This window comes from Elephas maximus, chromosome 9, assembly GCF_024166365.1.
Source record: "Elephas maximus indicus isolate mEleMax1 chromosome 9, mEleMax1 primary haplotype, whole genome shotgun sequence".
In the NCBI taxonomy this organism is placed as follows: Eukaryota; Metazoa; Chordata; class Mammalia; order Proboscidea; family Elephantidae; genus Elephas; species Elephas maximus.
The window spans coordinates 100,178,171-100,202,789 of record NC_064827.1 but is presented as its reverse complement, the minus strand read 5'-3'; the positions used below and the strand labels follow the sequence as shown (position 1 = coordinate 100,202,789).

The 24,619-nt window shown below is 40.9% G+C and overlaps 1 protein-coding gene across 1 annotated transcript in view; it reads right to left on the bottom strand.

The window, feature by feature from the left end:
* RASEF (RAS and EF-hand domain containing) overlaps positions 1-24,619 on the bottom strand; it is a 101,235-nt gene that overhangs the window by 30,400 nt on the left and 46,216 nt on the right. Inside the window, exons 3-9 of the mRNA XM_049896888.1 lie at positions 21,963-22,053; positions 17,660-17,755; positions 13,385-13,462; positions 6,494-6,609; positions 3,718-3,786; positions 1,664-1,748; positions 349-437 (exon numbers count right to left, since the gene is read on the bottom strand). Of these exons, the coding sequence (XP_049752845.1) occupies positions 349-437; positions 1,664-1,748; positions 3,718-3,786; positions 6,494-6,609; positions 13,385-13,462; positions 17,660-17,755; positions 21,963-22,053 (624 nt within the window). The remainder of the gene's footprint in view (positions 1-348; positions 438-1,663; positions 1,749-3,717; positions 3,787-6,493; positions 6,610-13,384; positions 13,463-17,659; positions 17,756-21,962; positions 22,054-24,619) is intronic.

Sequence of the window (24,619 nt, the reverse complement as noted above, 5' to 3'; positions counted from 1 at the left end):
ACTGACTCAATGACAACTGGTTTGGTTTTGAGGCTTTTTTTGGTGATTTCACTAGTTTCCCTGAAACACCTCTTACTGAGCCCATTTCTAAGAAATGATTAGAGATGAGGTAAGGGTGAGCATAATAAAACCAAGTCATGACAACATCTTAAGGAAAAACCTTTGCCCTCTCTAAAACATTCTTACTTTTGATATTTACATTTCATGCTTCAGAATTTTAAGTAAGATAACAGAAAATAGAAAGAAATTGGGGCCCAAACTACATTTTGATTTCATCTCTAAGAAGATTTATTTTCCTTTTATATTGGATTCAGAATTCAAACAAAAAGAAGGTAAGTGTTAACATACCTGTCATAGCCCAGGGGTTGAGGACAATGGCCATTAAGTTTGGGACTGCTTCTAGAAATTGTATTCCCTGGAGAGATGTTACTTATGCGCTGTAATATATAAATAATCTTGTTATTCCATGTAACATTTTCCAAATATTGTTTTAACTGCAGCACACTATTTAACTTCTTCAAACATAACTAAAAACTTGGTATCCCATATGAGCAAATGTGAGCATGGAAATCAAGGAAAAAGGTGCAATGAGATAACTAAACATAAGCATTCTCTCTTCATTGTATCTTAAGTTCAAACCCTCCTGCATATTACATAAAGGAGAACTCTTGTTCCCCAGATTTGCCAGGACCCTGCAATACCAAATTCCTCAGATTTGTCTCTTCTCCCACCATAATTGGGCTTAGTGATGTTGCAGCTGATGCCCAAAGATGGGTGAAGAGGCTTTGGCTTTAAGGCAAATTCAGTCTGGGGAGGGTCCTCAAAATTTCAAATGGGAGCTCAGCTTGTTTCTCTAAGAGGGTTTAAAATCCAAGTCCAACTCTGATACTCTAACTAAGATAAGGAATATTCAACATGCCAAAACACTCTGTCCTTCTCTCATCAGGAACAATATTAATTTTTGCCTCCATGGGACCTTGCACCTTTTCTTGTACTACACCCACTCCTCACTTACTGGTATGGCTAGGTTCCAAAGGCCAGGTTGTTATGCAAAAATCAACTTTACACAAAAATGGATGACCATGTCAGACCACAAAATGGAGGATGACTACATCATTACATAACTGCCGAATTACATCATTATAGAACTGCCAAACTATGGCCCAGCTAAGATGACATATAACCTTACTTATTACAGCCAGCATCACTCTGGCCTCACACCCTGGCATTCATTACTGCCAGATGTACATCATTAATGCACAAAATAGTTGGACAGCAGAGTTTGTACTACTGTCACAAATGTAAACGGTCTGATAACGAGATAGTCGGTAAGTGAGGAGTAGACGCATTGCTATCTGTGCACATCTTAAGTCCCTAGAACACTATAACGTCTTCCAGGGCAAAGGTCACATCCTTCATGTCTTTCTCTAGTTTCCTACAACATCTAACAAGAACTGGTTAACATCTAGGCATTTCTGCAGAAGGGTAGCAGATTTTTCTTTAATTTCAAAAAAATGCTCCTCCTCTTATTATATGGAAATAGCTTCTCCTTATTTAAAGGTCTGTATGATGCTCTCTTCTAAGAAAATACATGATTTTCATCACCTACAAAACACTCTACCACTAGAAAGAACAAAAGCTATAATAAAATGTTATTGCATACCAAAGATCTGTTGAGCTTGCTATAACTGTTTTCTAGGGCACTTCTTAGGCCGTCGTTACTGTCGTGCAGTTTCCGGTTAGCTGTTCTACAGAATAAAGAAATAAGTAATAGATAGATAGATAGATAGATGGAGGAATGGTTCAGGATGTGGAATTACCACCTTGTGCAACCTTCTACCCCTTCCCTTTGAACCTCATACATGGAGATAATTTATAACCAGAAGTGTAACATGTTAATCAACACATCTTCTCTTTAAAGGTGTACGGGCATTTTATGAATGAATCAGTTATATGGTGGAACTATCTCTTCCCTCATGTAGTTCTGGTGTTTGAACAGGTTTTACGCAGGTCTCTGTGCCCTAAATGTCAGACCCAGCCATCAGCACCACGTGCTGCTCTCTGACCCCCTCTTCACATGGCCAGCGGCCGTGCGAATACACTGGGCTATATCATGCCTCTTTCTCCTGGCTACTCCTGCATTCTACTCATGACCTGGTGCTGTCCTATCAGGCACCATCATTTACCAGTAAATGACTCAGATGTTGACCTCAGACCTCTGGGTTCAATTCCCAGCTCAGGTGCTCATTTTCCATGTGATTTAGACAAGTCTTAAAAAAAAAAAAAAAGAAAGTTGCTATGGAGTTGATTCTCACTCATGGCAACCCTACATGTGTCAGAGTAGAACTGGGCTCCGTAAGATTTTAAATGGCTGATTTTTTGGAAGTAGATCACCAGGCTTTTCTTTCGAGGCACCTCTGGGTGAACTCAATCCTCCAACCTTTCAGTTAGCAGCTGAGTACGTTAACTGTTTGCACCTCTGAAAATCAGCTCCCTGTTCTATAAAGTGAGAAAAACAACAGCGCCCCTCTCTAATGTCTACCTGTCCTTCATCTCTTGGCTCAATCGCCACTTCCTCCGGGAACAACCCCCCAACCTTCCTAGTTAGAACGTGAACCTTTCCTTTGTCTTCCCTCTCTCATTTGGCATTTTACATTCATTTCTATAACTGTTGACCATTTCTGTCTTCTTCCCCTAGACTACCCCATAAGGATATCTTTTTTTTTTGTCCTACTTGCCCCTCTTTACTCAGCTCCTGACATACTTGACCCATAAATGGTGCTGAGGGAAAATCTACTGAGTCATAAATGAATCAATATGACTAATGTAAGAATAAACTCTACAATTGCCAGATGTGAGACTTACAAAACCTTCAAAACCAGTGAAAGTAATCTGTCTAGCTAACCTTACTTCATTTGGGGGAGTATACACTTACACTTAGCAGGAGAAAATACTGTGAGGGTCCAGATGACAAAGGGGGTGTGAGGTGGAGGTGTTGTTGGGAAGGCCCTCAAAGGATGTGAAGCTGATGCCAAACAGTTGCCACTGAGTCAGTTCTGACTCATGGCGGCCCCATGTGTGTCAGAGTAGAACTGGGCTCCACAGCGTTTTCAATGGCTCATTTTTTGGAAGTAGACTGCCAGGCCTTTCTTCCGAGATACCTCTGGGTGGACCTGAACCTCCAACCTTTTGGTTAGCAGTAGAGTATTTTACCTGTCTGCCCCTTCCAGGGTCTTCAAAGGTGACACTGCAGGTATAATATTTCTATTTGCGGGGGGGGGGGGGAACTAACAAAAATACACATCTACCCAAGCACAGTAAGTTGAGAACGAATGGATTTGTACACACAGCCCTGCGACATACACTCAGGGGAGAGGCCTGCCAAGTTTACTGTGCAGAGCTGCAGAGAGTCCTGATGAGGTCACGGCTGTGATTCTTCACAGAGATGTGACGAAGACACGCTGGCCGTGTCACTGGACGTGTGAGGACCTGTACAGGCTTATACTCTCTTCCCTGGATCCACATCTTTTATTTAGGATTAGAAGCATCAAAAAGCTAAGCAGATGTGCTGGATGCCCCACAGTGAGAAGAGACACACCCTGAACCGTGACTCGGTCCTTAGAAAATAGCAACCTGCGTTATACGTGGCACCTATTTTATTAGCTAAAAATATAAAGTAAAATGTAAATGCAATGAGCACTTTATATGCAAACTTACTGGAGGATTTCAATCTGCCTCTCGAGACTACTTCGATCTTCCGTGTACTCGCGGATTATTTCCAGATCCCTGTAAGACCATATTTCATGCTTGAATGAAAATTAGGCGTTCAGTCCTGTCTCATCTATAGCTACCCTCCCAGGCCCTTTTCCACCTCTTTCAAAGACATGTACCCTCGACTGCGGCTTTCTATTTCACGCTTGCCCTGCTCCGCTCCTCTGGGCTGTTGGCAGCCTCCCCGAGGTACTGCACTGCAGTCTGGCAGAACATTCCTCCGCTTCCAGGACCTTACACACAGCCACACCTGGTGCTTCCTCGGGCAAGGTTTTGCCTCACCTCTGACACCTGCAACATGACGCTTTTCATTGTCAGCCGCTATCTCAGGACCCCCAGCTCTTTCATTCCCACTTCCAGTGACTAAAACCCCAAGACCTTCTCCTAAGTCACTGATCCCCACGCGCTCACAGTAACCAGTCCCTTCAATCCAATACACTCTCTCACCCTAATGCCAAGGTCTCTGCTAATGCCAAGCTTTACATAATCCAACCCTATCTACATTCTCCTTCCTTGTGGTTCCCTCACCTTTCCCCATCTTGCCCCATTTCTGCTCTCGTTCCCCCTCCTCCCTAAACTGCAAAGGAATCCACAGAATCAGGCTTTCTTGCCTCAGTATCCACTCATACTCAGTAATCCTTCTGCTGTTTTATTACTCAAGCCCTGGCTTCCTCCTCAAAATGTCTACTGAGAAGAGTTTCCACTTTCTCCGCCAGCCTCAATGCCACCTGAGCCCCACTGCTATGCACACAAAGTTCTTACTTGGCTTCCAAAAGCTCCTAGGATACTGGGTTCTGTCCAGAACAACCTGTCCACATCTACTCTTCTAATGATACATGCTGGAGAAGTCGTCTATCCAGGGCCTTCCAACACTCACCTGGACTGCCTAATCAGAGCCTTGGGCCTGGAACACCCCCTGATAATGGAGGCTGGGTACTGAGCCTCCCTCTGACGCAGTTTCTTCTTCTTCTTGCTTATCAGGGAAACACCTTCCCTGTTCTGGGTACAGAGTAAACCTTCTCTGTACCGCTTACTGCTTAAGTGTGTGTGTCATATGGCACCCTGCACTATTTCAGTCCCTGCCGGGGGCGAGGAAGAAGAGGTCCTTTGCCTGCAGCACACAAGAGGGGTGTGTGAAGACTACCAGCACTGTGCCAATTGTGAGATGAGACCTGCTAGCCACAGGGGACTGACACCCACATATAGAACTGATCATTTTCTGTCTCTTCTCTGTATAAGTAAAGTGCTATTCCAACCAGTGCCTGTGTGAGTTGTGTCTTTTTTGGTAAACTCAGACCTTGGCTCAACAATAAAGCTAAAAGGTTCACAACTGAGTATAGGAATTCAAGTTTTAGCCAAAAATTGAGGCTCTCACATTGTAGCTTTTAACTTTTTTTTTCCTGTTCCTCACTTATGCTTTTCTATTCGAAACATCTTTCTGTTTTCCGTCCTGCAAACTGTCTTACCCTTCTGCACATTCTTGCCCTTGCTGTGGTTACTGTCCTACCTGGAACATCTCTGAGACTCTCTTTTTCCTACATGCAGGACAAGCTAGGGTAATGCAAGTCCCTAGCTCAGAGATGTTAGGTGAATTAAATGCCTTAATACAAGTACAGTGACAAGGACAGCGCCTGGCAGGTGGAAGTGCTACCCGTTGTAGTTGCTGACGTTGTTATTGTCAGTGTTGTCTCTTTTCACTTTTCCGTACCCAAACCCACTTCTGCACCCACCTCAGCTCAAGTGTCTCTGCTTTTATAAAATTCTTCATCTCTGCTGAGCTAAAAGAACATTTTTATCTATGATCATGACCTGGGGCACTGCTCGTGGTAATTCAACCTTTATGTGGTTTAACTCTGGGGCAATTTTACTTTCTTTCCAACTGAACTTGAAATTCTCAAAGAGCAGGGACTGGATCTTTTCTGTTTTACATACTCTACATTCATAACTCATCTAGCTCAGAGACCGGCAAATAGTAAGTACTTGATACATTTTCACTGCTTTCCACTATAGGACCTTAACTCTGATTAAAGTTTGCAAACAAACAATAAAAAAGATATTTTGCCAAGTGTGTACACATACACAGATAAATGCATATATATATATGATATATATACTATATACATCTTTTGCATATCCCTACATAAATATCCCACGTTTTAGTTTTACAATATGGTGTTAATAAGACCACACACACACAGAGCTATGTATGTAGATATGAGCCAAAACTGACTTGACGGCACCTAACAGCAACAACAATATAAATATCCATGAATATATACCTTATCTACACACATACCAATGTACAGGTGTTTTCGCGCGCGTTAGGTCTTATGTTATTAACATCATATTGTAAAACTAAAACACGGGAAAATAAAATTATTAGACTAAGAGGTCTACTTTTTTTTTTCTTATGTTATATGGCCAGGATTCTTACCATCAAAGCACTCGTATTAGCACTGACTCTTAATACCTTACGTATATTCTTCTGCCCCCAGTTACTTCAAACATTTACTAAGCCGTGCACTGTGCTAAGCATCCAATAACTTGTTTAAAGAACATTTTGAATGCAAAAAAAAACCCAGGAAATCTGACAGTGAAAGTAAAATCTTTAAGAAGTAAGAACATATTAGCAAAGTTAATAAATCACCCTATACTATCATTTGCATAGCTGATCACCTGTAAGTAATCGCTCTGCTCAAACTAAACGATCAAAGTTTCGTACCTTTCAGAGTTCAGGCTCTGATCAGCGTAATCACTTTTCAAAGCATCTAATTCACTCTGGAGAAAGGCTATGCTTGTCTGTGCTTCTAGAAGGTCTTTCTTAACTTTCTGATTTTCCTAGAGAAAAAAAACAGTGTGGTCATTAGATCAAAACTTCTTCCTTGTGAAGAAATGAAGTAAAGTGCAGGGTAACCTTCCTATATACTTCACTGCTCCTTCCTCCACAACTCTTTCAATCCTGGTGTCCCAGGAATAAGTTGTGAATTCAATGTAATTTGAGATTACCATAAATTATTAAAGTGTCAAAAATCTAAGCCCTCAAAGCTGTTTGTTTTTTTAATACTTGATATTTGAACCAAACTACAATAGTCAAGAGTTCATCAAGATGGACTTTAACACGTTATTGGCAAAATAACTCAGCTCAAACATTCAAACACCTGTTTAACGTAATGATTGCTATAAAACTATTAATAAACATGCACCAAGTAGAATGACTAGGTATTACGATGAGTCCTATCACCAAACATTTCTAAGTTTTACACTAAAAACAAACCACTGAGGTGAGGGCATTTTTGTATTTTTCTTAAAAAAAACACTATCATTGGAAAGTTCTGGTTCAAAATGGTGGACTGAGCACATGAATTTGTCTTTTTTCCCTCCTGGGATCCATTAATATGAAATACCAAAAGACATTAAACAATAACAGTTAAAAGAATGCAACAGGAGACCACCAGCAATAAAGGGAGTTCTATGTTGAACATTTCTGGAAAATGGAAATTGAGTAGAAATGTGATCACAGAGGGAAAAGAGTGGGGAAAGGAAGAGCCAGAAGAGGTGGTTAAAGGCTCTGCTGTGGAGCAAAGAAAGAGGCAATTGGCCAGGTAGAATCCCAGATTGCGGGAATGAGAATGGGCTGAAAATAGAGATTAAAAGTGTTCTGTTTATTAAGGCATGCTCCCAAGCCTTTCGTCTCTCTTACCCCAGCAAAGAATTGCAGACAGAGTCAACTGTAAAGGCAACAAGAGAGAGCTTCTCTTTGTAAGTACAAATGAATGAGAACATTAAGTAAAGCTAAAGCTTCTCTGTAAATAACCATGTCCCACTCATTCTGGTATTCCCAGAATAGGACCTTAATGCAAATGGTTAAGCAAATGGTTAAGCGTTTGTCTACTAACTGAGAGGTTGGTGGTTTGAATACACCCAGAGGCACCTCAGCCCTGGCAACCTACTTCTGAAAGATTCCAGCCATTGAACACCCTATGGAGTACAGTTCTACTCTGACACACATAAGGTCGCCATGAAATGGATTTGGCTCAACAGCATTTTTTTTTTTTTAACTCATTCTGGTAATTGGGTCCCACAGTCTGACAGATACCTTCATACACAGAGCTCCTAGGAAGACACTGTCAAAGAGGTGAGGCCTAAGATAAACATATCTATTTACCTAGCAGCACAGGAATCCTACACCAGCTACCCAAAATGCTCAAGTTTACCCTTCAATTTAAAATATGAACAGGATACCAAGAATTGCCAGGTATATGGAAAAATCAAAAGCAGCTAGAATGGTCAAAATAAGTAAATCCCAGAGGTGTGCTAGAAAAGCTTATTTGGCTAGGCAAACGTTCAATAAATTGTGAGGGGAACATAGGCAAAGACTGAGAAAACTTATCTCCCACATATCCTTTTTGAATAAGTTCCTTGAGGATGTACTATCACAAAATAAGGATTAAAACCCAAGAAGAAGAAAATTATAATATGCAAAATGGTGCAATTAAACCACGAATTCCATGAAAAGGAAGTCCAGGATGACATATGGGTAGCAAGTTTAAAAAGTAATCATTCCAAGAAGAAATTGAAACTTAGTGCACTCCAAAATTAATATCTTCAAGGAGAACATGAAATAACTCCCATGCATTGGGGAGAATAAGAAAGAAGTTGTATTACTGATATTTTAAAGATGGTAGAGTTTCTTAATACAAGACACCAAAACCTCAGTCAGAAAATCCAAGAAAAACAAGAAACTCTATAAGGGATCCAATCATGATCCAAATAGAGAGCCAACTAAGATGTGACAAAATTTGGAAGTGACCATGAAGCTGGGAAGCTTCTATTTTGGGTGGCTGGAGGGTAACAACTGAGGAGAAGGAAATGTCATCCAAGCTCTCTTCTTGGTTCTGCAGTTAAAGTATTTAGAGTCATAATAAAAGAAACAATCTTTAATGGCTTTCAACTTTTAGAGTCAACCTAAAGGCAATATCCACAAGGATTTTGGATTATGGATCAAAATAGAACAGTATCTGACTTGCTCGTTTTGGACACCTCATCAGGAGGATCACTTGCTAGAGGAGAATATGATGTTTGGTGAAGTAGACGACCAGCGAGGGCAAGTGAGACATCTGATGAACTGGGTTGGTACAGTAGTTGCAGTGGTAGACTCAAACATGCCATTGATTGTGAGGATAATGTAGAACTGGGTAATGTTTTGTTACATTGTACCTGAGGTCATGAGTCGGAGCTGACTCAATGTCAGCTATCTATATATCCATGTGAAGGCATAATGAAGAAAATTTAGCAATAACAGAACAGATCTAGATGTTATCAATTTTAGCAATAAAAAAGTAAAAATATGGTTGAAAAAGAATGGGAAAGGAACAGAAAGAGGGCAGCTGGAGAAAGGCGGGGCAATTACATCCTCAGTTTACAAAGCCAACGATACAGACCAGAGTTGATGTTACGAGAATGCAGTTAACTGTGTAAAGTTTAGGGAAATCGAATGTTGTCATTGTGTTGCTAGGCGCCATTGAGTCTATTCCGACTCATAGCGACCTTATATACAACAGAACGAAACAATGCCTGGTCCTGCGCCATCCTCACAATCACTGTGATGCTTCAGCCCATTGTTGCAGCCACTGTGTCAATCCACCTCGTTGAGGGTCTTCCTCTCTTTCGCTGATCCTCTACTTTACCAAGCATGATGTCCTTCTCCAGGGGCTGATCCCTCCTGATAACATGTCCAAAGTATGTGAGATGAAGTCTCACCATTCTTGCTTCTAAGGAGCATGCTGGCTGTACTTCTTCCAAGATAGATTTGTTTGTTCTTTTGGCAGTCCATGGTATATTCAATATTCTTTGCCAACACCACAATTCAAAGGCATCAATTCTTCTTTAGTCTTCCTTATTCATTGTCCACCTTTCACATGCATATGAGGTGACTGAAACACCATGGCTTGGGTTGGGTGCACCTCAGTCCTTAGAGTAACATCTTTGCTTTTTTAACACTTTAAAGAGGTCTTTTGCAGCAGATTTGCTCAATGCAATGCATCCTTTGATTTCTTGACTGTGGCTTCCATGGGTGTTGATCGCGGATACAAGTAAAATGAAATCCTTAACAACTTCAATCTTTTCTCCATTTATCACGATGCTGCTTATTGGATTTGTGAGGATTTTTGTTTTATGTTGAGGGGTAATATCGTAATCAGTAAGTGCTACAAGTTCTCTTTGCTTTCAGCAAGCAAAACTGTGTCATCTGCATAACACAGGTTGTTAACGGGTCTTCCCTAATTCTGATGCCCTGTTCTTCTTCATGCAGTCCAGCTTCTCAGATTATTTGCTCAACATATAGATTGAGTAAGTATGGTGAAAGGATACAACTCTGACGCACACCTTTCCTGACTTTGAACCATGTAGTATCCCCTTGTTCTGTTAGAATGACTACCTCTTGATCTATGTACGTGTTCCTCATGAACACAATTAAGTGTTCTGGAATTCCAGTTCTTCACGATGTTATTCATAAACACAGGTAAACATCTTTCTGGCATTCTCTGCTTTCAGCCAGGATTCATCTGACATCAGCAATAATCCTGGTTCCACGTCCTCTTCTGAATTTGGCTTGAATTTCTGGCAGTTCTCTGTTGATGTACTGGTGTACCTGCTTCTGAATGATCTTCAGCAAAATTTTACTTACGTGTGAAATTAATGATATTGTTTGATAATTTCTGCATTCAGTTTGATCACCTTTATTTGGAATAGTTATAAATACAGATGTCTTCTAGTCGGTTGGCCAGGTAGCTGTCTTCCAAATTTCTTGGCAAAGACAAGTGAGCACTTCTAGCACTGCACCCATTTGTTGACACACTGCAACTGGTATTCTGTCAATTCCTGGAGCCTTGTTTTTTGCCAATGTCTTCTGTGCAGCTGGGACCTCTTCCCACACATCTGTCAGTTTGTTGTACTGCGGAGGCTTGCGTGTTCCTGTGATGCTAGAAGCTATGCCACTGGTATTCAAACACCAGCAAGGTCAGCCATGGTGGACAGGTTTCAGTTGAACTTCCAGACTAAGACAGATTAAGAATAAGAAACTGGTGGACTACTTCTGAAAAGAATTAGCCAGTGAAAACCTTATGAATAGCAGCGGGACATCATCTGACAGTAGAGCCAAAAGATGATCCCCTCAGGTTGGAAGGCACTCAAAATACAACTGGGGAAGAGCTGCCTCCCCAAAGTTGAGTCGGCCCTAATGATGTGGATGAAGTCAAGCTTTCGGGACCTTCATCTGCTGATGCGGCATGACTTAAAATGAGAAGAAACAGCTGCAAACATCCATTCATAACCAGAACGTGGAATGAACAAAGTAGGAGTCCAGAAAAATTGGAAATTGTCAAAAAATGAAGTGGAAAGCATGAACATCACTATCCTAGGCAATAGTGAGCTGAAATGGACTGGTATTGGACTTGTGAATTGGACAAGCAAATGGTCTACTATGCCGGGAATGAGGAACTGAAGAGGAATGGCGTTCACCGTCGAAAAGAACATTTCAAGATCGATCCTGAAGTACAATGCTGTTAGTGATAGGATAATATTCACACACCTACAAGGGAGACCAGTTAATACGACTATTACTCAAATTTAGGCACCAATCACTAAGGTCAAAGATGAAGAAATTGAAGATTTTTACCAACTTCTGCAATCTGAAGTTGATGGAACGTACAATCAGGACGTATTTGATAATTACTGGTGATTGGAATGCAAAAGTTGGATGCAAAGAAAAAGGATCGGTAGTTGGAAAATATTATCTTGGTGATAGAAAAGATGCTGAAGACTGCATGAAAGAATTTTGCAAGACCAGCGACTTCTTTTTTGCAAATACCTCTTTTCAACAATATAAACAGTGACTATACATGTGAATCTCGCTGGGTGTAATACTCAGGAATCAAATCGACTACCTCTGTGGAAAGAGACTATGGAAAAGCTCAATATCATCAGTCAGAAGAAGGCCAGGGGCTAACTGGAGAACAGATCATCAACTTCTCATACACAAGTTAAGCTGAAGCTGAAGAATGTTAAAACAAGTCCGTGAGAGCCACAGTATGACCTTCAGCACATCACACCTGAATTTTGAGACCACCTGGAGGATAGATTTGATGCGTTAAATACTAATGACAGAAGACCAGACGAATTGTGGAATGACATCAAGGCCATCATATATGAAGAATATAAGAGGTCATTAAAAAGACAGTAAATAAAGAAAAGACCAAAATGGATGTCAGAAGAGGCTCTGAAACTTGAATGTAAATGATGAAGTAAAAGAGCTGAACAGAATATTTCAAAGGGTGGCTCCAGAAGACAAAGTAAAATATTTTAATGAAACATGCAAAGACCTAGAGTTAGAAAACCAAAAGGGAAGAATACACTTGGCATTTCTCAAGCTGAAAGAACTGAAGAAAAACTCAAGCCCTGGGTTGCAATATTGAAGGGCTCTACGGAAAAAATACTAAATGATGCAGGAAGCATCAAAAGAAGATGGGAGGAATACACAGAGTCACTGTACCAAAAGAAATGGTCAGTGTTCATCCATTTCAGGAGGTAGCATATGATCAGGAAACGATGGTACTGAAGGGAGAGGTCCAAGGGCACTCAATAGAGAAAGTGAAACTGGTTACTTAAACATCAAAAATTGGAAGACGGAGATAGCAAGATAAATGCCTATCCATCATAAGAGGAAGTCAACAGATAGTATTTGTTATAGACTGAATCTTACCCCCTCAAAAAAACATATATTGAAATCCTAAACCCTGTACCTATGAATGTGACCTTGTTTGGGAATAGGTTCTTTCTTTGAAGTGTTATCAGTTAACTACAGGTCATACCTCAAAAGGGTGCGTCCTAATCCCATCCCCAAACCAAAACCAAACCCTCTGCCCTTCAGCTGATTCCTGTTTTATAAAAGCGGAAAACAGACACAGACACAGAGAAAACAGGGCATGTGAAGTGCCCTGTGAAGAAGCATCTACAAATAGCAAAGGAACACCAAGGATTGCTGGCAGCCACTAGAAGCTAGAAAACCAAAAACGTGTTGTGGTTGAGTGGATTCCAATTCATAGCAACCCTACAGGACAGAGAACTGTCCCATACGGGTTCTAAGGAGAGGCTGGTGGACTCGAACTGCCGGACTTTTGGTTAGCAGCCTCACTCTTAACCACTGCGCCACCAGAAGCTAGAAGAGAGGAATGAAATAGTTCCTCTCTCAGAGCCCTCAGAAGGAATCAATATGGCGGATACCCTGAATTCAGACTTCCAGCCTCCAAAACTGTGAGACAACAAATTTCTATTCTTTATAGTCCAAGTGCTGTTTTCTATGGTTTTATTTCTTCTATGTCATTATTACTTTGATTAAAGAAATAAATAAACACATTCATAATATGTGTGGCAATCATTAAAGGGTAAAGCCTGCATAAACAATACCTTAGCTCAAAGGCGTTGTAAAGGCTCTAACTAGAGTATCAATTTCTTTTAAGTTTCTATTCCTGGAACACTGAAAAAATAGCCTGATTATGTTTAGAAAACAGCAGTCTAACAGGAAATGTATCTCAGTAAATGAAAGCGTGATTCTCACCATTGATAAATCAAAAATTTGTTTTTTTAACGCAGCCACATCTTCTTTTTGACTTATGTGTTTTGATTGTTCTTCCAGCTGAAAGAGCAAATAAAAGTTGATAAGTCCACTTTGAATTGATCTGGTTAAGCTTAGGAATATCCTAAGTTGCAGGAATTCTTTAAGTCTTGAATTTTCAACTTTATACAACATTAGAAATCATTAAACTACAAAAAATCCATAAGGATTTGAAAATTTGTTTTAAGTAATTTAAACATTTGTAAAAGGGGTTTTATTTTTAAATTTACTTTCTTCAAAACAGTAGAAAAGTCCTGTTTGGAAGCCATCCAACTATGAAGCAACCCAAACCTTGATTTTTCTTTTATGTTGCAGATGAGTCTAGATATTTACATTCCCCTAGAACTTGATCTGCACCTAGCCCTTACTATTCTGTGTTATAGTTATTTATAAATGTCTCATCTCTCCTAATAGAGCCTAAGCTTTGTGGGGCACAACTAATGTCACTTTGACCGGGACTTCATAAAACACTTAATAAATGACTGAAATAAATAAAATTTAGGCATGCTATGAAGATACAGAAATACACATATAAAACTGTATAAATACGTATATGAGCTTTGCTCTCTGGATGCCTCATTAGTATCAGCAGACTACACTGACTCAGTGGCATCTGTAACAAGGAGAAAAAGAATTCTAAAAACAGCTTACATTCTTAGGGAATTGTAGGTGGCACTTTTATTACTTATTAAGTATTAATGTATTGATCAAAACGTATCCCATTTGGGGCAAAGAATTACTTTACCCAGAGAATTTGGTCTTTGTCCTTGGGTCCAGGGAGGTAACCTCTAAACGCTTGGAGTTTCCTGAGTAATTAGTGTCTTTGGTATTCACGAAGGACTACAGAGCATACCTGACAGCTCACCTTGATAAGGTAACTTGGGCTGTGGGGTTCAGAGCATCCACCCAATGATATCAGTCTGACCTCTAGGGAAAGGAGTGGGCTGGAGATCAACTTCAACCAGGTGGGCAATAATTCATTCCATCATGTCTACATAATGAAACCCCAATAGACATTCTGACCCTGAAGTTCAGGAGAACTTCCTGGCTGATGACAGACATGGATGCACTGGGAGGGTAACACATCCTGGAGACACAGAAACTCTGCATTGGGGACCTCCCCAGACCTCGCCTTATTCATTTCTTCTTTTTTTCCCCTTGTGGGCTCCAGTTTTGTTATTATTATTTTGTTTGTTTTTTAATTGCTTCATTGCAGTAAAACTATATATAATGCAATATTTACCAATTCAACAATTTTTACACATACAACTCAGTGACATTGATCACATTCGTCATGTCGTGCAGCCATCACCACTATTCATCTCCAATGTTCCACCATTGTTAACAGAACCCCAGTGTCCCCTGAGCAATGGCGTCTCTTCTTCATGCTGGTTCTGATTTGTATCCTTTTTGTATAAATAAACTGTAATCTTAAGTACAGTGCTCTTCTGAATTCTGTGAGTTGTTCTAGTGAATTTCTAAACCAAAGAGGGTAATGGGAATCCCTGAATTTACACCCAGCAGGTGAGAAGTATGGTTGTCCTAGGGGCCTCTGAGCTCATGGCTGGTGTCCTGAGGATGTAGTGGGAACCCCCAAATTGGTAGCCAACGGATCAGACATGCAGGGGTCCATAAGACACTTGCCCTGGTATACGACATGTTGGGCAGACTTGGCAGTCTATAGGACTATGCCCTTTAACATGTAAAATCTGACCGAAGTCCAAGTGGTTAGGATCAGAACTGAACTAAACAGAACTGAACTGAACGGAACGGAACAGAAATGAATTGATTTTTAGACCCACATTTCATCAAGTCTAAGTACTTTGATGCTAGGCTTTCTTCCTCTTGCCAGATGGTACCAACTGAAGCTTTGCACAGAGCTATGTCATGACTGCTGCCTGGCTGGCTGTGACTATGGAGAGTCATTGATTCTAAGATGCAGTCCGACTTCAGAGAGGATAAATTGTGGGAACAAATGAGTTTCTAAGAATCGATGATACAGGATGATGGCAATTATAAAATGTGCAACTTTTTCTATAATTCTTTATAGCCTTAGCATACTCTCACATAAATCATCTCTTATTTGTCTTTTGTAAAAACCCTATTAGGCAGTTAGGAAATCTGGTGTAAATTAAAAAAAGCACAGATTGGGTAGTAAGACAAGACCTTCACTTATTGGCTGTGTGACCTTGAACAAGTTAGTTAACCTCTCTGGAACTCAGTGTCATTATCTGTAAAGGTAGGATATTTATACATACCTCAGAGAAAGTTTGAAAACTTTATCTTTTAATTATGAAAAAGAGCTTAATAAAGTCAATAAAATAGCAGCTATTGTGATTCGGCAGGACAGTTATCGTGAATCTTATTCTACAGATAAGAAACTGAAGATCTAAAGGATGAAGCCAACTACCCCAGGTGTTATAGGCAGAGAGTAGCACAGTCTACCTAAGGACTCAGGTCTCATTACTCCTGACACAGGCTCCTTTTCTCTTCTGTGCCTATTAATGGGTTGATTCGTGCCCCTCAAAAACCTGTTAAAGGTCTAACCCCCAGTACCTATGAATGTGTCCTTACTTGGAAATATCGTAGTGTCTCTGCAGATGTGATGAGTTACCATGAGGTCATACTGGAGTAGGGTAGCCCCTAATCCAATATGACTGGTGTCCTTGTAGGAGTAGAAGAGAAAGACACAGACAGGAAAAAACACCATGTGACAACGGAGGCGTGATGCATCTACAAGCCAAGGTACACCAAGGATTGCAGGAAACCATTGGAAATTGGAGAGAGACATGAAACAGACTCACTCTCAGAGCCCTCCAGAAGGAACCAACCCTGTCAACACCTTGACTTCAGACTTCTAGCCTCCAGATCTGTGAGAGAATAAATTTCTCTTGTTTTAAGCCATCTATTTTGGGATACTTTGTCATGGCAGCCCTAAGACATTAAAACAATGCTTATTTGGTCTTCATCACATGCTCTATCAAGATGAGACACATGGTGTCTGTCTTTGCATGCGCTCCTTGGTCTACAGTTCTGGGAAGCCAGAAATAAGTGGAGACAGTGATTACGAGAGTCTATCACCCTGACATAAATACAGAATTGATCAATTCAAACTCTGTAAAACAAACATAGTCTGTATGGTCTAGCGATGTTTGAAAATTAGATGTAAAGTTAACACTGATCATGATTTCCAAGAAGGCTATTGTGACGAATTCTTACTAATTCTAGAAATTTAAGTTGCAATAACACAGAAAATAAAGCTATTTGTCACTTAATCTCAATGGCAATAAACACTAGAAAGGGCATTAAAAGTTATCAGGTGAAAAACCAGAAAACCAAAGTGATGTGCCCAAGGTCAAAATGCTACTTTCAGAGATGACTTTTTTCTAATTATTCATCTTCATTTTAGCTAAGATATTTCCATTAATTATGGAGACAACACACACACAAGAACTAAAACCTGAGTATACTGGCTGGTGACAGCCTATTTTAATCATTTCTTCCTACCTCTGTAATCAGTGATGTCAACTTGGTAGCTTGAAATTGGTAATGGTGGAGTATTTACACCATGGAACCTGGCAAATGTCACAAATTGGGGCTTCTCCTCCCATCCCGCCAAGAGCTAGTTGTTAAACATCTACTAGCACGACACTGAGTGAACTGTACCTTGCTAGTTAGAAACCACTTAGAGCAAAGGCCAAAACCCAACCACAGCTTTGCTCATCCTTCAACAAGTTCTCTCCCTCTTCTTGCTGATCAGGGGTCCTCTACATTCAGAACCTTCTTCATAAAAGAGGAATATTCATTGCATTCGATAAATATTCACTGAATACCTGCCGTATACCTGGTACTAAGGTAGGGGTTGGGATACAGCTGTGACCAAGAAAGACAGTGGCCCGCTGTCCTGAAGCAGACAGTCCATTGCACACGTGGGACTTGAGGGTGCTTGGCTGGTGATGACTGCGCAAAGCAAACTGGGATTCGATGGGCACTGTTCAAACAGTCAGGAATATCACAGTAGGTAGCCCTGCAGCTAGGAAAGGAACTCAGGGCCCTTGGTGAAAAAAAAAAAAGTCTTTCCAAGGAGTCCAACTTGACTCTGCTATGTGATTTCAACTGCTGTTTATTTATGGTTCCAAATATGTTTACTTCTAAATAACTTAAAGACACCTTGAGATACTGAGGCTCTTCCTAAATGTCCAGCTGCCACATACCTACCTTTTTGAGTTTTTTTATCGTCACGTGCAGATCTCCTACTTCTGTTTCATACTGACGTCGGAGGTCACTAAGGGCTTCTTCGGCTTTGCGTTTTTCCTGGGGAGGGGAAAAAAGATTTTGTGGCATGCTTACAGGGTTGATTTCAATAGGCTCCATCCCTTAAAATAAACCCCACAGGTGAGAAATCTTTTGTGTCAAACTAAGGCTGGCCCAAGTCTACTCGGCGAAGAGGAGAAGGGATGGCAGAAATAAACCAAATAACTTTAGATGTGCAACAGTTCTGAAATTGAAACTGACAAAAGTGGAAGAACTGCAGCATCCCATAACCTACATATGCACGTGGCCCTGGGGTGACATATCTAAGACTATTACTCACATTGTGATAGAGGTCCACAACACACTAACTAATCAGTCAATTAACTATCATTATAATTAATTAAAAGATATGACTCCAGGTGGTTAGCAGGGATGGTTTCATAAGAGCTATGAGATTCAGACTGATTCTTAATTAGTACGATCTGATTCAAGTCCTGAGAAAGAGACGAAATTTCCAGGCCAGAAAGAGCAGAACTAAAGGTGGAAATAAGCAGAGTGCTTGGAAGACTTGAGCAGTTTCCCAGTGCTTAAAAGTGCTCTCTTCCAGGAGGGAATGTTCTTCTTTAAACATGGAAGGAGGCCTGATGGTGCAGTGATTAAGCACTGGCTGTTAACCAAAAGGTTGGTGGTTCAAATCCACCAGCTGCTCTGCAGAAGGAAGATGTGGTAGTCTGCTTCTGTAAAGACTACAGACTTGGAAGCCTTACAGGGCAGTTCTATCCTGTCCTATAGGGTTGCTATGGTTGGAATGGACTCCACAGCAACTGGTTTGGTTTTGGTTTTAATTCCTGGTCCGTGGTGTATATGGTGTACCACTCACTTTTTCTGGCTCTCAAGTTCTTTGGTAGTCTACTTTTACCACTGAAAGCATCTGCTGCCTTCCAGTTCCGCAGTGGCTACGAGCTCGGCTGCTAACCAAAAGGTCAGCAGTTTGAATCCACCAGCCACTCCCTGGAAACTCTATGGGACAGTTCTACTCTGTCCTATAGGGTCACTATGAGTCGGAATTGACTCAACGACAACGGGTTTTTGGCTTTTAGTGAGAACTTGTGTAACAGCGAAAGGTGAAAGAAATGTTAGCTGAGGCAAAATAGCTGGGGTGTGAGGCTTGCAAGTAAGGTAGTGCAATCAGGAAGTGTGACTGGGTAAAAATATTGTCTCTTCGGGCTTTTGCACCCCTAGATAAGCCTTGTAAACACATTTATGGTTTCTTGTGTGATGGTTAGAGAGCTTGGTGGGCTTTGTTTGTTTTGTTGTGTCATATTTGGAAAAGCAGAGGTTCCTCATGTAACCTAATGGAAGGCAACCACATAAATGTCAGCAACCAAGGTCGAGTGGTACAGAGACACCTGCTAATTATGGGTTCGAAAAGCTTGGAAGCTCTGTGGTAACCATCTAGTACCAGATAATATTTCTCAAAATGCATATTACCAACCAAAAATTTAAACACACTCCATGACTAGGCAGGCTTCCATTAATGAAACACATGATATCAAAAAAAAAAAAAAAATCAAAGCAGAAAATAATTGGGTCTTGAAAGGGTTTTAATCTGTATGGCCCAGCAAAGAGCCTTTCCCACTCAGTAACCATCAAGAAGGAAAGGACCACTGTATGCAGGGGTCACCGTGGCATGGATTAGAACAGAACCACCTACTACTTCCAAAGCTGGGTGAGACATGCCTAAGATTATCCGCCAAAGCAAAGATTCTCTACTAAGCAAAACAAAAACAAAAAAAGAATGCAACAACAGAACAGGTGGTTGAGTAGATTCTGACTCATGGCAACCCCATGTGTTGTAGAGTAAAACTGCACTCCATAGGGTTTTTTTTTTTTAATATATAATTTATTTTTGCTGTTGTTGTAGAACACACACCAATTCAGCAATTTCTACATGTACAATTCAGTGACATTGATTATATTCTTCAAGCTGTGCAACCATTTTCACCCTCCTTTCCTGAGTTGTTCCACTCCCGTTAATATAAACTCACTGCCCTGTGAGGTTCCTATCTAATCTTTCGAGTTGCCGTTGTCAATGCGATATCATATAGTTGATCTTAAAAGGGCACAATGATCAAGGCAGAAATTCTTTACTAGTTAAGCTAAATTATTATTTGAGTTTAAGAAGACTTTAGGGGATATTTTTGGTTTAAGATTTAAAGTTTATCTCAGGGCAATAGTTTCTGGAGTTTTCAAGACTGTGACCTTTCAGAAGCAGATCACCAGCCTTTCCTCAGAGTTTGAACCTCCAACCTTTCAGTTAGGAGCCGAGCACTTAACTGTTAGTGTCACTCAGGTACACAGATTAAGCAAGTATCTACTTAATTCCCGCTTAAAACAAAGGAAGGGGAGCAGCATCAAAAGAATACAGGAAAATTCATACCCAGGAAAGTTCGATTACAGCTCAAAACCCATTAAAACACTTTATTAAATGATTATGAAAAGATTTTATATGTGATGAACCACTGCCTCAGGTTTTGGTGTTTATTTGGGTCTCACATTTTCAGCAGTTTTCTAGATGGTAGTTTTGCTAAGTGATTCATTTTTTCCTAGGGCCTACCTGGATGCTGTCATGTCATCAAGCCCTCAGGACTGCAAGGTGGGTTCACCCTTTCACCTAGAGCTTACAACTTACCTGAATTCAAATCATACCACCTGCAGATTTGTATGCACCCTGCTTCCCTATAGGTAGGTACTTCTCACAGGTGTCCCTTCATGTTCTCCTGGAGGAGAGAATGACCAAAGGGAGCCCCAGGAGGTCAGGGGTTGCCCTTCAGCAGCCTTCAGAAGCTCCTGTGAGTAGATACATCTTGAAGTTTCCTTTTTCTATTACCAAATTCTGTGATTTTACAGTCTATAAAAAAAGTCTATGCTCAGCACTAAAATAAAGTTTTATGTTAATGAACAGTTCAGTTCGTTGTATAAATATGCACTGATAGCCTATGAATGGATCCAGGCACTATGCACATAGCAGGGAGCAATAAGGACAAAGTGATGCTCTCATGTATTCCCGTGAAGGGAAACTAGAAAAAATAAAGGTAACTGCAGGATGTGATGCTAAGAAGCAGGTTAAAGCAGAGAGATACAGCAGTAAGCCAGTTACACAGGGGCATTAGTAGGCCTCTCTGAAGAGACATCATGATCCCACACCTGAACATCTGCCTGCCTTCAAAGGTCTTTCTGCCCACTTACGGCTATCTAGCCTGGGCAAGTTACTTCATCTATCGATGCCTCCATTTTCTTACCGGATAATTCCAAGAACTAAATTAAATCATCTGTGTGAATTAAATAATCCATGTAAGTTACGTTATATATATTACTCATGAAAATTAAGTAATGCATGAAATTAAATGCTGGTGTTGCAAGTTGCTATCGAGTTAATTCTGACGCACGGCAACCCCACGCGTGCAGAGTAAAACTACTCCATAGGGTTCTCCAGGCTGTGACCTTGAAGTCTGGAAGAGGCGAATGCAGCTGAAGGACCAGTGGCAGGCATCGAGGAGAAGGTGACACTTTCTCTGAGCTGGGCAGAATTTAGGAGAGTGGAAAGGAGAGGGCCCACCATCACCAAGGCAAAGGAAACAGCTGGAGCAGAAGCAGCACAGCCGTGAACAGCTAAGCCGACCAGGCAGCATTTCGCTCTCCTGGACACGGCGGATCAGCATGAGTCAGGGACCGAGTCAACGGCAGCTAACAACAACATAGTGAGGGAAAAGCTACATTCTAAAAACACCAAAGTGTGATATAGGATTGTAATTTCACTGTAAACTAGGTTGAAAGTTGGTGTGTATACAGGCAATGAGACAATGTGTAAAAGCCAAGTTGCCTTCTCCACCAAAGCCTGGCTCTGCCTTCTCCTTCAGGACTCAGCTCTTATGTAACCATTTCAAAGAGGCCTCTGACCTCCCAACCTAAAGCAGCCTCCACCCTAGCCACTGACTATTACACACGCTGCTTTATTCCCACCACCGCACTCATCACCATCTGAAATCATCTGCTGTATTTATTTATGGGTTTATTATCTGTCTCCTTACCCTACTCCAAAAAACAAAAACAAAAAGACCACCACCACTAAAAAATGCTTTCACTGAGGGCCTCCGTGAAAGCCTCTACTCCCTGCATCCATGCCCCTGCACCGTGAGCAGTGCCCAACACCTAAAAAGTGCTCCACGAAACGTATTGAGTGAATGGGCCCATCCCAGAAACTCACGTCTTTCCGCGTCTTGTGCTCTGCAGCTTGAATCCTCTGATCCATTTCCTCCTCCAGCTCACTCAGCTGCATGGCTGCCTTGTCCTGGGCTCTGAAATTCAACCAGATGTGTGCTTTTTCATTATACTCTTAGGCTTGTAACATGAAGACAACACCTAGAGCTCATCTATTTCAAGCCCCACATCACACTAACCAGTTGCTATCACTTGGATTCTGGCTCACGGCAACTCCATGTGTTACAGTAGAACTATGCCCCACAGGGTTTTCATGGCTGTGACCTCTCGGAAGCAGGTCGCCAGGCTTTTCTTCTGAGGTGCCTCTGGGTGGGTTCGAGTTGCCAACCTTTCGGTTAATAGTTGAGCACTTAATCATTTGCATCACCCAGGGACTCCTCCACATTATACAGATGAGGAGAAACACTAGTCATAGTAATATTCCCCATTATTTTACAAAATAAAATGAGATCGGCGATTCAACCATTTGAGAATAAAGTGATCTTAAAAGTATACATTAAATAAATAAAATGAAGTAGATAAAACAATACTAAACTAGATTATGACAAAGGAGAGATAAAGAGATCAAATTGCTGGGAGGCTGTCAATATATTCTGAAAATCCTATTTGCTGCCAAAACTGTGTTATAACCATGAACATAAAAGAACTCCAAGGCAAAGAGAGGGTTAAATATAATTTTGAAATTTTATTTTAGCAAACTGACAATGTCATATGCTAACGTTAGAAGAAAAAAAAAGATTTAAACAACACGTATTTCTAATAGGTCCCCCGAAGTTCTAGAATATAGATAAGGTTAACTACTTGCTATAGCGTCAATTCTGACTAATGGCAACCCAGCCATATACATCAGGATAGAATTGTGCTCCACAGGGTTTTCAATGGCTGATTTTTCAGAAGTAGGTTGCAGGCCTTTCTTCTGAGGCATCTCTGGGGGGACCTGAACCACCAAATTTTCAGTTAGCAGCCTAGCACGTTAACCGAGCACCATCTGGGGCTCCTTAGATAAAGTTACCTTTTTTAAAAGTTCTGATTTTTTTTTAATTAACTCAGAGAATTAAATCACACCTCCTTGGAGGCAGAGCACACTGACTTCTAGAATGTCACAAATGGGAAACTTGAGGTGAGAAGGGTTCCAGAGTCATTTTATTTTGCAATTGGCTAGCATGGGGATATTTGTCATATTACAATGGTTGAGGTTTCAGAATGAACCTAAAAAGAAAAAAAAAGCTTTTAAAATTCTTTCTCAGCTACATGTGCAATTATTTAACTTTTTGCATACATATTCCTTGTCTATCCAACTAAATTACAAGCTACCTGAAAGCGGAAATCATAAGGTTTCAAGAGTCAATTCACTTGGACCAATGGCATGCTGTTAGCCACAGGGAGAGAGCAGGTCCTCCCATCCTGCAGTCTGATGGGCTTCTGCTACACCATCCTACCTGTTTCTGACTCATTTACTTCCTTATAACGCAGCTGTGCATGCGGTAGCTGAAGGTCTACACAAAACTCCAAACAAACCTGGGTATGGGAGGGAGTCCAAAGTAAAATTCTGAGTAATTCGTCATTGTTTTCTTCTTGCCTTTACTTCCTCCTCTCCTTATAGCCTTCCCAGGTCAGGTTAGTCAGGCTTGGAAAGTCAGCTAGTTTCTGCTTACAAATATCTGCTATTGAAAGTCTAGGAATTACACATCTCCATAAAAACTTTTTTTTTGGTCAACTCTGTGACTGTAAATAGCTGAGTCATGTGTCCTTTTTCACTTTGCGGTGAACGTTTCTTTTATGGCCTTACCTTCTAAACAATAGTTGCAAACATCTGGGGCTTCTCCTGAATACTTCTCACTGCCCTCCTTGCTCTCTCTGAGCAACTCTCGTTTTTTCTTGTGTTAATCAGGGAGCCATCATGACACTGTATTTGTCCCAGCATTTCCTAATCCTTCATAAAATGTCTGGAAATCTGAGGACCACCGTTTATTATCCTATTGGAAGCCTCTAGAAGGCAAACTTGAGGAGAAAGATCAACGTCTGGAGCTGACAATGTTCTGAAGAAACGTGCTGTGAAGAGTTCAAATGCTGCATGTCTCTAGGACTATAAGGTTGGTCCTATTTAGTATTAAATTTTTAAACATTTTACCTTCTACATTTTAGTTCTCTTCAGTCACTCCAAATGATCAATTTATAGCTTTATCATTGTCATGGATTGAAATGTGTCCCCCCCAAAATATGTGTCAACTTGGTTAGGCCACAATTCCCAGTATTCTGTGGTTGTCCTCCATTCTGTGATTGTAATTTTATGTTAAAGATGATTAGGGTGGGATTGTAACACTACCCTTACCCAGGTCACATTCCTGATCCAGTGTAAAGGGAGTTTCCCTGGGGTGTGGCCTGCACCACCTTTTATCTCTCAAGAGATAAAAGGAAAGGGAAGCAAGCAGAGAATGGGGACCTCATCCACCAAGAAAGCAGCACCAGGAGCAAAGTGCGTCCTTTGGACTCAGGGTCCCTGCGCCTGAGAAGCTTCTCGACCAGGGGTAGACTGATGACAAGGAACCTTCCTCCAGAGCTGAAAGGGAGAGAAAAACGTCCCCTGGAGCTGACACCCTGAATTTGGACTTGTAACCTACTAGACTGTGAGAGAATAAATTT